Below are 13177 nucleotides of genomic sequence, written 5' to 3' on the forward strand. Positions count from 1 at the left end.
TGCTCCTACACTTATAGAAAATATTATAACATTATAACATATCCCCTTATAACATTTAACAGTTCCTAACAAAATGTAACAATAATTGGCAACATTTGTTAGGAAATGTTTTTATGTTACAAAATGCAGTATACAAACATTTTGTAACAGCAGTGTGGGAGCACCATTAGTCAAAATCATGCTTTACCGTATGGTAAAACATGGCCATGGTATTATTACAACCTGTGTATTATTTATTTAGTATTCCCTATTCTCTAAGTCGCGAGAAATCGCGTCGTTTATATAGCGAGTAAATTTACGAATGTCCGCCATAATGTATTCTCCGCAGCAGCGGGTCACCGCGGTGTCATACATTTACATACTCCGACAGCCAAGTTAAGTAAATTATAGCCACATTAAACGTACCAACCTAAAACCTTAAGCACCTTTTACGGGAATTCTGCAAATAGACAGGTATGAAATTCGGCAGTTGGCACAACTAAAGGGTTTAAAAGGGAAAATGCTGGACCAGATCTCTCTTAGGACCAGTTCAGATTGCAACGACTACTTTACTTACGAGTTAGGACGAGAGGATGAGATGTTTTTTAGGGTTCCGTAGCCAAATGGCAAAAAAGGAACCCTTGTACATTCGTCGTGTCTGTCTGTCTGTCCGTCCATATGTCACAGCCACCTTTTTCCGAAACTATAAGAGCTATACTATTGAAACTTAGTAAGTACTTAGATGTAGCCTGTGAACCGCTTTAAGATTTTGATACAAAAATGGAAAAATTATTAAAAATTTTAGGGGTCTCCATAGATACAACTGAAACAAAAAAAAAATGTTTTCATCTAAACTATGCGTGTGGGGTATCAATGGATGGGTCTTCAAAAATCATATTAAGGTTTCTAATATCATTTTTTTCTAACCTGAATAGTTTGCGAGAGACACTTCCAAAGTGGTAAAATGTGTGCCCCCCCCCCCTCTCCAAATTCTAAATTAGTCAAATGATAAGTCAAAAAAAAAAAGATGTAAATTACTACAAAAACTACCAACGTTTTTATACGTCATAATTAATGGTAAACCTTAAGGTTTAACTTTCATTAAATCAACTGAAATATGAAAATAAATCAAAAACCTCTTAATTTCATAAAAAAAACCTTATTGCTGCTGCGGAACCCTTAATGGGCGAGTCCAACTCGCACTTGTCCAGTTTTTTTTTTAAATGAGTCAATTCAAAGTGTCTTCTTGAGTAGTATCTAAATACTGACCAGTTTTGAATGGCTCAATTAAAAAGGCCAATTTAATGACCAGTTTTGAATGGCCCCTTAAAAGACCGGGAACACAGCTACTCTTCTGATGTTACGAACGTCTATGGGCGGCGGAAGTTGCTCTCCATCAGGTGACCCGTTTGCTCGTTTGCCCCCTAGTTTTATAAAAATAAATGCGTCACAGCCTTCGATCACTAATATAAGTACAGCGTGTCACTTCGCCAACTTGGAATGCATTATTGCATTCGCACACGTAAACAAAACGTGTCATAGACTCATAGTCCATAGGCAAAACGGTCTTGGCATATGTGTTATTCAATTAGTTTTTAATGAACAATAGTTAAATACACAAAAAGTCACTAATATTGCTAGACAGTTAATTAGTATTGCACCTATTAAATATATTGTCATAAAAAATATTATTAACATCTAGAAAAACAATAAACAAAATAGATAGTAATTGGTAGTAAATACCCAATAAAATATCAACATTATGATAAAGTAATTAGTACTAGAATGTATCAACAAAAACAATATTTTTATAGTAAATACTCAATTGCACTGCTTTGCATTGTATTGCAGTTTTTTATAATTTTCAAGGAAAATCAATAATAACAATTTAATTTATTATTGCATTGCAAGTCATTTCACATCAAGTACTCATAAATAGTAATTAATGATCTCAATTAAATAGAACGTGTCAGAAACACATTATTATGTAGTAAAAAAATACAATTGAAATATGAAAGAAATAAAATGAAATAGTTCTAAATGGTTATAAAATACAGAAGAAATATCTTATTTACGAATATAAAAATCTCTTATAATTATTAAAGCTAAATGAGGCGATAGTAAAAACTAAAAAGTACTAATTCCAATATCTTACAGACCATGATAAAGTGAAAAACTTTATTATTTCACAAATTTTAAGAAAACTTTCAATAAAATACATATAGTAAAATGCTGATCCACTGTTTTATTTACTGAATGTCATGTGTGTGTAAATGTTTAAATAAATATTGTCCAGGTAGCATCAGCAGTTAAAAAAATTGCGGATTATAGGTAAAACTGAGAACCTTATATATTTTTATGTCGTCCTATTTTTGTTGCAGTCAAAGTGTTGAAAATCTGTCGGATATTTGGCCTCAATGAGACAATGCTGTCGGATTTTTGGCCTTATTCATTCTCACCGCTGGAACCACTGGGAGGCCAGGAACAGAAGCGGCACCCACAATCGACTCCGGGACATCCAGAACATGCTAAACGCCTGAAAACACCAAGCCTTTCTATATACCTGTCACGATGAACGAATGAAACAGTAATGACGACTGAACGGAAAGCAAATCAAGAAGGGAGCGTGATTAAATGAAAAGTAAACGAATGAATAAGTGAGCAAAAAGTTTCAACTTACAGGATGTACAGGGGAAATGTAGAGTTACATCATACATGTAGATGGTAACGAATCGAGAAGCGACATTAACGAGTAAATAAAAAGTGAAGAAATGAGACAAAATAAAATAGGTAGTAAAATGCTAATTCCTAACACCGATGGCGTTGCATGGTGACAATGGTTGCATTTGCACCAAAACAATGCTACCATGACCGTGCATTTTGTGCGCCACAAAAAATACTTTCGACGTCTTTCTCCAAACACACAAATGTCCTTCCAAACAAGAGATGATTAATGATGAACCTGCCCATTCGGACGTAAAAAATCTCAATCAGCCGGAGCACGCTCTCTCGAACAATTTAACACCGATAAAATTATGGAGGGTCATACAACAATAGACCAATAATTATACTTCGAATAACGTACATATAGATAATGCATTGATTCTAAAATCTTTATTTAATGACCTAAGAGCACGCGTCACACACCAGTAATAAAGAAAAAACACAACCTATAAAATGGCACATGATCGTTTTGCCTAGGTTTTAAATACATGCGTAGTAAAAAACAATACCTACCACCACAATAATCACATGTACTACACGAAATCACATAAACACATCACTCGAAATCAGTTGAAATAAAATCACTGGGAGCAGTTAATGAGCACAGAACGAAGATCGAACTGAGAGACCGATAGGTTATCGGGGAACTGTTATTGTTTTGATAGTGGTTATTATGTTGGAAATGGTGCTCAGATAATGTCTATATCGTGCTATAAGCAATTAAGCTTATCAACTATGTGTTTATATAAGGCACATTTCCTTGAATGTTACACATTTGGAATTATGATTAAAACCAAGGAGTGTCAACTGTGACTAAATATTCGCTAAATCATGATAACGTTTTATCAAAATTGAGTGAGTAGGTACTTCAAAATCATATTAAAATATCAACTGAAATGCAATTTTTCGAAAAAAGAAGGATTGCAGGGTGAACAGTACTCACGTAACAATTGCGGACATAACCGTGGATTTAGAAAATAGCTTTAAAAAATAAGTGAAATTAAAACAAAAGTTTTGATTTTGAAGAAAACGTTACCTAAATTACGACAACACAACATCATAATGTAATTATTATTCACGTTGTTGTTTAATGACGTGATTTACAAATAAGAAAGGTAATTTCAACAACAGTTAAAATAGTCGTTCGTGACAGAAAACCCTAATAATTAAAGTACCAAATGACGTTGCTATATGAAAGAATGACCAAAACGAACTCACATACGCAGTGTTAAGAAAGTATAATCAGATGAGTGCTGGGACGACGACGTGGCTGGGTCGATAGATCAAAGGGATCAGAGCGCAACGCTAATTGACGCTAATAGAAGGCGCGTGCGCACGGCGGGTAGCACTCGCTTGATGGAACATCTTGCTGGCGAAGATATAGCAAGATGCATGTTTAAAAAGTCGATTAAAATGATCTATAAGAAACCAAAACAACTGAAATTGCGAATGGAGTGATGAAAGAAAGAATGATAGGATCATATATCTGTAACAGAAAAAAGGAGAGTGAAAACTTATATGAAACTACTATTAAAATGATACGATGCTACAGTTAAAAAGATTATAAATGGCAGGAGCAAAATCAGCGTGTTATAACGATTAAAAAAATACCATCCAAAGGGTATAAGTCTACCAGAATCTGATGGCAATTTTCGACAGCAGATTTTCAAAAAATATCCTTGATCATTGGATAATTTTTTATATATTTGCATGTTTCACACACAGACTAAGCCGCTAAAGGAAAAAAAGAATCAAAATGTTTTATTCCAATTACCCCGGTATTGCTAGAGTCAATTTATTTTCTCACTTTTTGCCATCAGATTCTGATAGACCTATAATAATTTAAAAACGGGAATAGTTCTTACCATTCAGACGAGGCTGTGGAGTTATGTCCAGTGACAATTGAACACGAACCTCGACTAATATAAGCGTATCCGTGTTGGAAATCTAATAACAATTTTACGGCTGTGCACTTGCTATTAGAGATTTTATTACCGTTTAGGAGTAGCACAACGATTTGGCAAAAGACGTCTTTATTATAATCGATTTTCTTATGGCCGTAGAGTTTATCGAGGAAAAAACCGTCGAGGAAACTTCGCTAATTTCACTGTCAAAATTCTAAATTAAATACGTAATCGTGACGTGCGACTTGTAAAATACCTTGTATATTTTTTTTATATGGAACTTAAAATCAACGACAGAATCTTGACTGAGAACAGGGTCTGCTTGGGTTGCTTTTGCTAATTAAGTAGGCAAAGTTAGAAAACAAAAATTTTATGGGAGAAAACTGCGGATTGTGTGTGTAGTATAAGAAATAAAGGAATAAAGGTAATTTATAATTTTCCTAATGTTATAAAATGTTAGTCATGTGGTCCTTCCACTCACGTCTTCATTTGTGAACATGCCTTTACAATAACGTCAAGATCTTGACGCAACTTACACAATTCAAGGATGTATGCTAATTCGCGATGTTTTGTGATCGTAAACATAATTACTCAAGTAATAGTTCACAGGGCGCTTACGCAGATCGCATTTGAAGTGGTAACTTGTATGCAAATAAGCCATTTTAGTAATTAAGAAACACTCATCAGAAAGATGAAAAATTAATTATTATTATCAAAACCTAAAAGAAGAGACTGATGCAAATTTCTACCATTTCTACTATTACTATACACGATTCTACCACACCCAAACGCTGTGCCTAGCGGTTTTTTGAAGGCATAAATCTGCGTAAATTTTTTTAACGTGTGTGCAGCGTATGTTATCACTTATCAACAATGCGTCTTATCTAATATCTACAAACTATATAAAACCTTGAGCTCAACAAAATATTAATAAACACAAATCATTTCTAATCACCTGAGATAACATAGAAAACCATTGTTCATTACTTTAACCGAAATACGTCGACCGTCGTCCTCTCAACAATTAACCTGAACTTTATAGCGTCGATATCAATTAACACAAATCAAATCCTCATTAGAACGTATAAAATCCATACGGCTTCAGGCCATTCGTGACACGAGCCCGTTAAGGCAATAGAACTGTCCGAGCGGGCCATTTATTTATTGGCCGGTCATATGGCCGCTTATAATTGGCCGGTCATATGGCCACTTATAATTTTCCGGTCATGGCATGGCCACTTATTAATGGGCAATCGCCGAGGGACAATGGTCGCTGTTATAATGCCGTGGCACGACACGTTTTTCCCGTCACAGTGAAATTGGAAATCAGAATGTATGGAAACGTATGCAGACGCTTTAACGGCCACGGCAACGGCAAGCCGTGAACAGCAAAGTTATTAACCTACCCCCATATTATACCCCATATAAAAAGGTCCTCAGTTCGTATACAGACAAAAAATGTATAACCATGTATATTGTATAACTATAACTTCTGCGTATTAAGTGTGGATTTTTACTGAGTAAGCGAATTTCTATGTAGATATGACTAAATTCACGTATGGTTTTTTAAATGAAATCACTTATAATCGACTTATCAATCAATGACATAATAATATTTTATACTGTAATTCACCCCAAAACAAACGCAATAAGTTTCTTCGGTCACCGTTAATTTCAGCTAACTTCGTATGTCGCAGCATTGTCTTAGCTAGGCCATAACATCTGCAGATGTGTAATGTTTATACGCCTTTGTGTTTCTCGTACATGACACAGACTAGGCTTTTATGGAAGTCGGCGATATGCGATACCCCTCATTACACATTAGTGATTCAGCGAACCTAAAATGAAGGAACTTTACGATTATCATTTAAGGAGTGCGCACACTGAGACGGGCCGTGCCGGGGCTTAGCGTGCCGGGGCTCATCGCAAAAATCCGCCTCCATACAATTTGTATGGAAGCGGAAATCCGCTGCGCCCCGACACAGTGTGCGATACGCGCATCCGCTTCCATACAAATTGTATGGAGGCGGATTTTTGCGATGAGCCCCGGCACGCTGAGCCCCGGCACGGCCCGTCTCAGTATGCTCACTCCTTTACGCTACGTTTAGTCAACTACACTTCTAAAACTTAGGTGGAAACATTTGTATGGAAGTGGACCATGTTTTGTATTCCATTAACCTAACAACTCCAAAATAGATTTCCAAGAATCCGCGATCGAAGGAATTTAGAAACCCTTTTTGAAACGGAATAACCCTGGAAGCAGAGTTTTCATCGCTTTATTCTACGGAGTCATCTATACTTAATAAAGAAGATGAAGAAAACGTAACTCCTTCTATGTCAATATCAGCTCAGTGGCCCCAAACAACCCACGTTTTCTTTATTTTAACCGACTTCCAAAAAGGAGGAGGTTATAAGTTCGGCTGTGGAGATATTTTTTTTTGTATGTTCAACGATTAGTCCGCCGTTTGTGAACCGATTTTCGAAATTTTTGTTTTGTTGTAATAGGTTTCACTCCAATTTGGTACCATGTTCACAAAAGTGGTGACCTGATGATGGGATCCATGAGTAATCGAGGGAACTCCTCGAAATTTATATTGTTACGGTACACGGTATACGGACATGTGGTGCCATCTAGTGGCAAACCAGCGAAACTGATCAGGGGACACACTACACATAAATCCCCTACTCGAAACTAGATGGCGCTAGGTGGTACATGCTCGAGCCTCCTAGAAAATTCCCATACTTGCTTACTTGTTTACGTGAATCGGGAACTTTCTGGAATTCGTCTCGCCACATAAATAATCGCAGGAGCCCAGGAGGACGGGCCGTAGTTCAGTTCAGTTCGAGCGATCATCAAGGCGATTTCGGAGTGACAACAAGTGAACAATAGTGCGTGAACCAGTGAAACCTTCGACTTGACTACGGCCTAGGACAGTGATAGTGTTTAGTGATTGGACCTAGTGATTAGTGTTTGGACTTAGTGCTAAGTGTTGTGACCTAGTGTGTGCTCGTGTGACCTGGACTTAGTGAATAAAGTCTTCAAGAGCGTCAGCAGGTCTTTCTCTCCAAATCCTTCGAACCCTAGCACGTAACAATATGGAAACATATGGTGATTTTGGTTTTATGAGAAGCATCCTAAGCATATGCTACCAAAACGCAAGATTTCGCAACGAGGTATACTATGGTTCCGAAGATACTAAGAGAACTCCGGATTCCTTATAGATACAAGTTTGGGGGTTTCGGTGCTGTTTTAAGAACTGAAAGCATATGCTACTATGCAAATTACATTCATCATCATCATCATCATTACCACAATGTCACCAAAATTGAACATAACAAATTCAGCCTTAACTCTAGAGCGTTGGCACACATTTGGTATTTATTTCATCATCAGGTGTGTATTTTTTCAAAATCGGTCGTGTATTTAACAATTTTGTAATAAATATCTTAAAATAAAGTGGAATAAGTGCAAGGAAAGTGTATAATTATTATTGAATTGAGAGATACAAGTAACATTAATTATTTAATTAATGTTACTTGTATTATCGAAGCAGCTTACTTCTCAGAAGTAATGTCAAATGTGTGCCTTACGCTCTTATTTTAGTTAATAATTATGATATATTTTAACTATTAGCTCGTAATTGCATCGTGACAGCCCTACGTAACAAGTTAATAACCACCCCTAGCTCATATCTCCACATAAAAGCAATTCGCTAAATTGTTATAACCGTGTCAATACCGTACTTACTTAGTTTTTATGGCGAATGTAATGTACCTTCATTTTAATCAAGCCCAAAATTACCCAAGTATTATGAATTGTTGAAAGTAAAGAATTTTATCAGTATTTTCTTCAACAAATCCTATAAAATATTATTAGTAGATGGTAGTGATTCTACAAAAAGTTTTAGCAGCAAAAAAGCCAACATCACGCGTCACAACTCACAGCCCAGGCGGTCACCCATCCAAGTACTAACCGCGCCCGACGTTGCTTAACTTCGGTGATCCGGTGTATTTTATCAGAGCTTTTGGTCTATTATCTATATTAATATTATAAATGCGAAAGTATCTCTGTCTGTCTGTCTCGCTTTCACGCCAAAACTACTGAACCGATTGTTATGAAATTTTGTACACAGATAGTCTAAAGCCTGAGAAAGGACATAGGTTACTTTTTAACTGGAAAAAGGGGTTGTAAGAGGATGAAAATGCGTAAATTTTTTCAAATTAAGTTAGTTCCAAAAACTCATAACAGATGGCGCCAAGAGTCGCCTAGATCGCGCTATCGCTTGCTCATATTATGTATTTCTATAAGAGGTGGTATCATGTAGAATTGGGTTTTTCGATTCTTTCGATTGTTATACACGTTATTAATTAATAACTCACCTACCAACATAGTACAGTAGAAACAACAGCGCCAAAACTACTAAACCGATTGTAATGAAATTTTGTACACAGATAGTCTAGAGAATCTTGACTGAGAACAGGGTCTGCTTGGGTTGCCTTTGCTAATTAAGTAGGCAAAGTTAGAAAACAAAAATTTTATGGGAGAAAATATTATAAATGCGAAAGTATCTCTGTCTGTCTGACTGTCTGTCTGTCTGTCTCGCTTTCACGCCAAAACTACCGAACCGATTGTAATGAAATTTTGTATACAGATAGTATAAAGCCTGAGAAAGGACATAGACTACTTTAAACTGGAAAAAAAGGTTGTAAGCGGGTGAAAATGCGTAAATTTATTCAAATTAAGTTAGTCTAAAAACTCATAACAGATAGCGCCAAGAGTCGCCTAGATCGCGCTATCGCTTGCTTATAATATGTATTTCTCTAAGAGGTGGTATCATGTTGAATCGGGTTTTTCGATTCTTTCGATTGTTATACACGTTATTAATTAATAACTACCTACCAACAAAGACATCAGAAACAACAGCGCCAAAACTACTGAACCGATTGTAATGAAATTTTGTACACAGATAGTCTAGAGCCTGAGAAAGAACATAGGATACCTTTTAACTGGAAAAGGGGGTTGTAAGGGGGTGAAAATGCGTTCAAATTAAGTTAGTTCCAAAAACTCATAACAGTTGGTGCCAAGAGTCGCCTAGATCGCGCTATCGCTTGCTCATGCGTATTTTTATAAGAGGTGGTAACAGCTAGTGTAGTTTAGTTAGTTACAAAAGTTTCAAATATTCTGGCAGACTGAAGATTCAGCTATATCTGGCACCGACTTCAAAATGATGAAGATTGAGTACAGAAATAGTTGAGTTTTAGCCGAATACGGAAAAAGGCACTATTAGATAAGAAAAATTATTTAATACTTTTTAGTTCATATTACGAGGATGTTATTATTATTTACCTTGGAAGTCGGTTTTAATTTTTTGTAATCAAATTTCACGGGCCTTTTATTTGACCACGCTTCTTAACCCGACCTATAATTGTACTATTATAACTATGTTACCTTACTTATGCTAGCTTAAATTTGCAATTTGCATTTGATTACCTTGATAGTACAATAGGTCGGGTTAAGAAGCGTGGTCCACTAGAACCAAATATGTTAATCTTGCAAAGAAGCTTCCAATCATAATATTTCTCTTCATTACTTATGTTATTGGAAAAACATTAACATTTCTAAATTATAGCACAGAGTACTGTAATACTGATTATAGCTTCGTTTCTATACAAATAAAATTGTACGAGCACGATAATAAGGCACACTTCTAATCTAAAATCTAATCAGTTATCTACAATTAAACGTTAATTTCCGTGACTTAACGCTGAAGAGAGAGCTTTGGAAAAAACAATAGAAAACTGTCAACTCATAACCGATATTCCCACGGAATGACTTGACGTTTTGCGGATTCTCTGATTCGCTATCGTATCGGATTGTACATCGAGATTCGATACAAACGAACTTCGCGATACGATCGTAAGACAATGGTTATCGCTGGGCGATACCGAGTTGATATCTACTCAGTAGATATCACTCTCACATTCGATTTGGATTACGAGTCTGTTCCGATATCTATTTAGCTTCAATCAAGATCTCGGGGTGAATGTGTATTTTGCAAGAGCAATGCAACAGGAAAAATTGTACAAACGCCTGTTGCATTGCTGTAGCACGATTCATAATAATCAATTAAGTTCCTTTCTGTACTGCTGAACAAACTCTAATCAAAATTAACATCGTGTTAACCAAAAGTCATAGCAATCCAGCTCTAGTGGACAAGTGGCAAGCGATTATCGTAAACGCTAACAAAATGTATGCGATTTGACATAAGTCATCGCTTCGCTAGCGAATACTAATGTCAAATCCCATACATTTTGTGGGGATGGCGTTAGCGTTTACGATAATCGCTTGCCGCTTGTCTAGGCCCTCTGGTTAGTACAAATTGAGCCACCTGCACCGCTTGATCATGCGCTAGTGTAGATGTCGAGATTCGAGAGTCGTCCAACTGAGATCGAGTTGATTCGACTCTCGATTGTATCGCAATCGATCTCGAATCAATTGCGAGGGTAAGGCTGGATCGGGCCCGATAGGTCGATCTGACCGCCATCTGACCCGACGGCGGTCGGCCTGACGGATACACGCTTCGAGATACCATCGCCTCGTGACGGTCGGCCCGTGTGCACCAATTATATTATCCAATAATTTATAATTTTAATTCAAAAGCGATATCCTTATCTGCACAAGAACTTGGCTCTCCAGCTTCATATTATTATTTAGTATAGGCAAGATGGATAGGTTTATATTAGGTCACAATTTTCTCTCTACAATATTTATCGGGCGCTTTCAACTGAGATAGTAAGCACTAAAGTATTCATATAAAAATCAATTTCAAAGTTTTATGCCCGTTCTAAACAAACGTATGATTAGCATAATATTAGACCTAACATTACATGTAGTACCCTCTAAAAGCCTATACACTATACAGAGTGTAACAAAACTAAGTGATAATACTATAGGGTGTGTTATGTGTATGTGTCGCCTGTATAGAGTTCACTGTGAAAGTAGCAGGCTAGCAGCTCTAAATAAGTAACTTTTTCTCTGACTTTTGTATGGAAAGAGTCATGACGCTGGGGCGTTTGCCTATAAAAATAACAAAAAAAATTGCTCATACAGCGCTGTTAGTTGTTACCTTCAGAGTGAACTCTATGTAACACATAATACATCCTAAAGCAAGGGTGGCCAACCTTTTCGACACTTGGGCCGAAATTCGGAAGTAGAATTTTCCCCGGGCCGCACTACCAAATTTTATGTATACTCGTAGTGGAATGAAAGTCAAAATGAGATACTAATTTTTCCTATTACAACTTAGTTAGAGCTATTATTTTAAAAGTAAAAGAAAAGAAGTGTTTGTTTGCTTATTATAGTAGGTATAGTAGGTATGATAAGGTAATTTTAGTATTAACTTTTTTACTATCAAAAATGTGCTCGGCTTCGCGGGCTACAAGGTAACAGACGGCGGGCCGCATGTGGCCCGCGGGCCGCGTGTTGGCCACATTTGCCCTAAATTATTATCACTTATTTTTGTTACATTCTGTAGATATTTACGTACAGTTCGCAGTGTATAACTATTGAAGATTGGGTGTCTGTACTCTGTACTCTGTGCCTGTCATGTGACTTCTCCAACGTGTTACACAAAGATATGTAGATCTTGTATAGATATTCGCTGTGTAAACATTTTGATTCGTATAAAATGGGGTTAGTTTTAATAATCGATAACATAATTATTTTATGAAGAAAAAAATTCAGATTTGAAAGATTATTTTTCCGACCCAAATATCGACCAATAGAATTGCACCATTCGACGTCACGTGGTACAACCTACATGGTATTATACTGATAATTTTTTGAAAATTTTCTCTGGTAGTTGCTATATATAAAAAACAAATTCTAATTCTATGGGCCGACATTTGGGACGGAAAAATAATCCCCCGAATACCACACGAGCTTCAAAATTATCTGGCATTTCCCGATAATTTTGAAGCTCTTGTGGTATTATAAGTGAGAATTGAGCGCTATCTGGCTGTCACATCCTTAAGTATACAGGGTGCAATCATGCACAAGGAACAATTTTGCAACAGTGACCATTAGTATTGCACACAGAACATGGATCTAGTTAGAACCGCCATGTCGCTCCAATTTGTATGAACACGAGCGTGTCACTTTTTTCATACCTACTGTGACGTCACAAGAGCGCTTTAGTGATGGAAATACCCGTACGCGCGGAATCGATTCGAAGGCATCGCCGCGCCCCGTCTCTTTGGCCACTTTAATAGGTATATCGATTTTTTAATCGATTATTATTCGAGTTAATATACAGAGGAATGATAAATCTAAAGATACGTGCTTGCCAGGACAGCTAGTAATATATTATATTATTCTAAACTAAATCACTAAACAGGAACATAAATACATCTATACATTTATACATATAAATAAAATTGGAGTGTCTGTTTGTAATATTGAAAGAACCGTTTTTACTAGATGCATATGAATGTATATTTACATTCATATGCATCTAGATGCATATGAATGTATATATTGGGTACATACACCAAAACAACATTTTTTACAA

The 13177-nt window shown here is 36.4% G+C and overlaps 1 protein-coding gene across 7 annotated transcripts in view; it reads right to left on the reverse strand.

Annotated features, from left to right (window-relative positions):
* The window catches only part of LOC121739396 (protein N-terminal asparagine amidohydrolase), a 101065-nt gene that overhangs the window by 10809 nt on the left and 77079 nt on the right, over window positions 1-13177 (reverse strand). The window contains exons 1-2 of one of the 7 annotated variants that reach the window (XM_042131849.1): window positions 4569-4655; window positions 2439-2515 (exon numbers count right to left, since the gene is read on the reverse strand). The exons of 2 other annotated variants lie outside the window; for them this stretch is intronic. In XM_042131849.1, the coding sequence (XP_041987783.1) occupies window positions 2439-2515; window positions 4569-4571 (80 nt within the window). In that variant the 5' untranslated portion in view covers window positions 4572-4655. Of the gene's footprint in view, window positions 1-2438; window positions 2523-3216; window positions 3362-4568; window positions 4656-13177 lie in introns of those variants that run through there. 4 more of the 7 variants (XM_042131851.1, XM_042131850.1, XM_042131855.1 and 1 more) reach the window with 4 other exon arrangements.

Source organism: Aricia agestis, chromosome Z (assembly GCF_905147365.1).
Source record: "Aricia agestis chromosome Z, ilAriAges1.1, whole genome shotgun sequence".
Taxonomy (NCBI): Eukaryota; Metazoa; Arthropoda; class Insecta; order Lepidoptera; family Lycaenidae; genus Aricia; species Aricia agestis.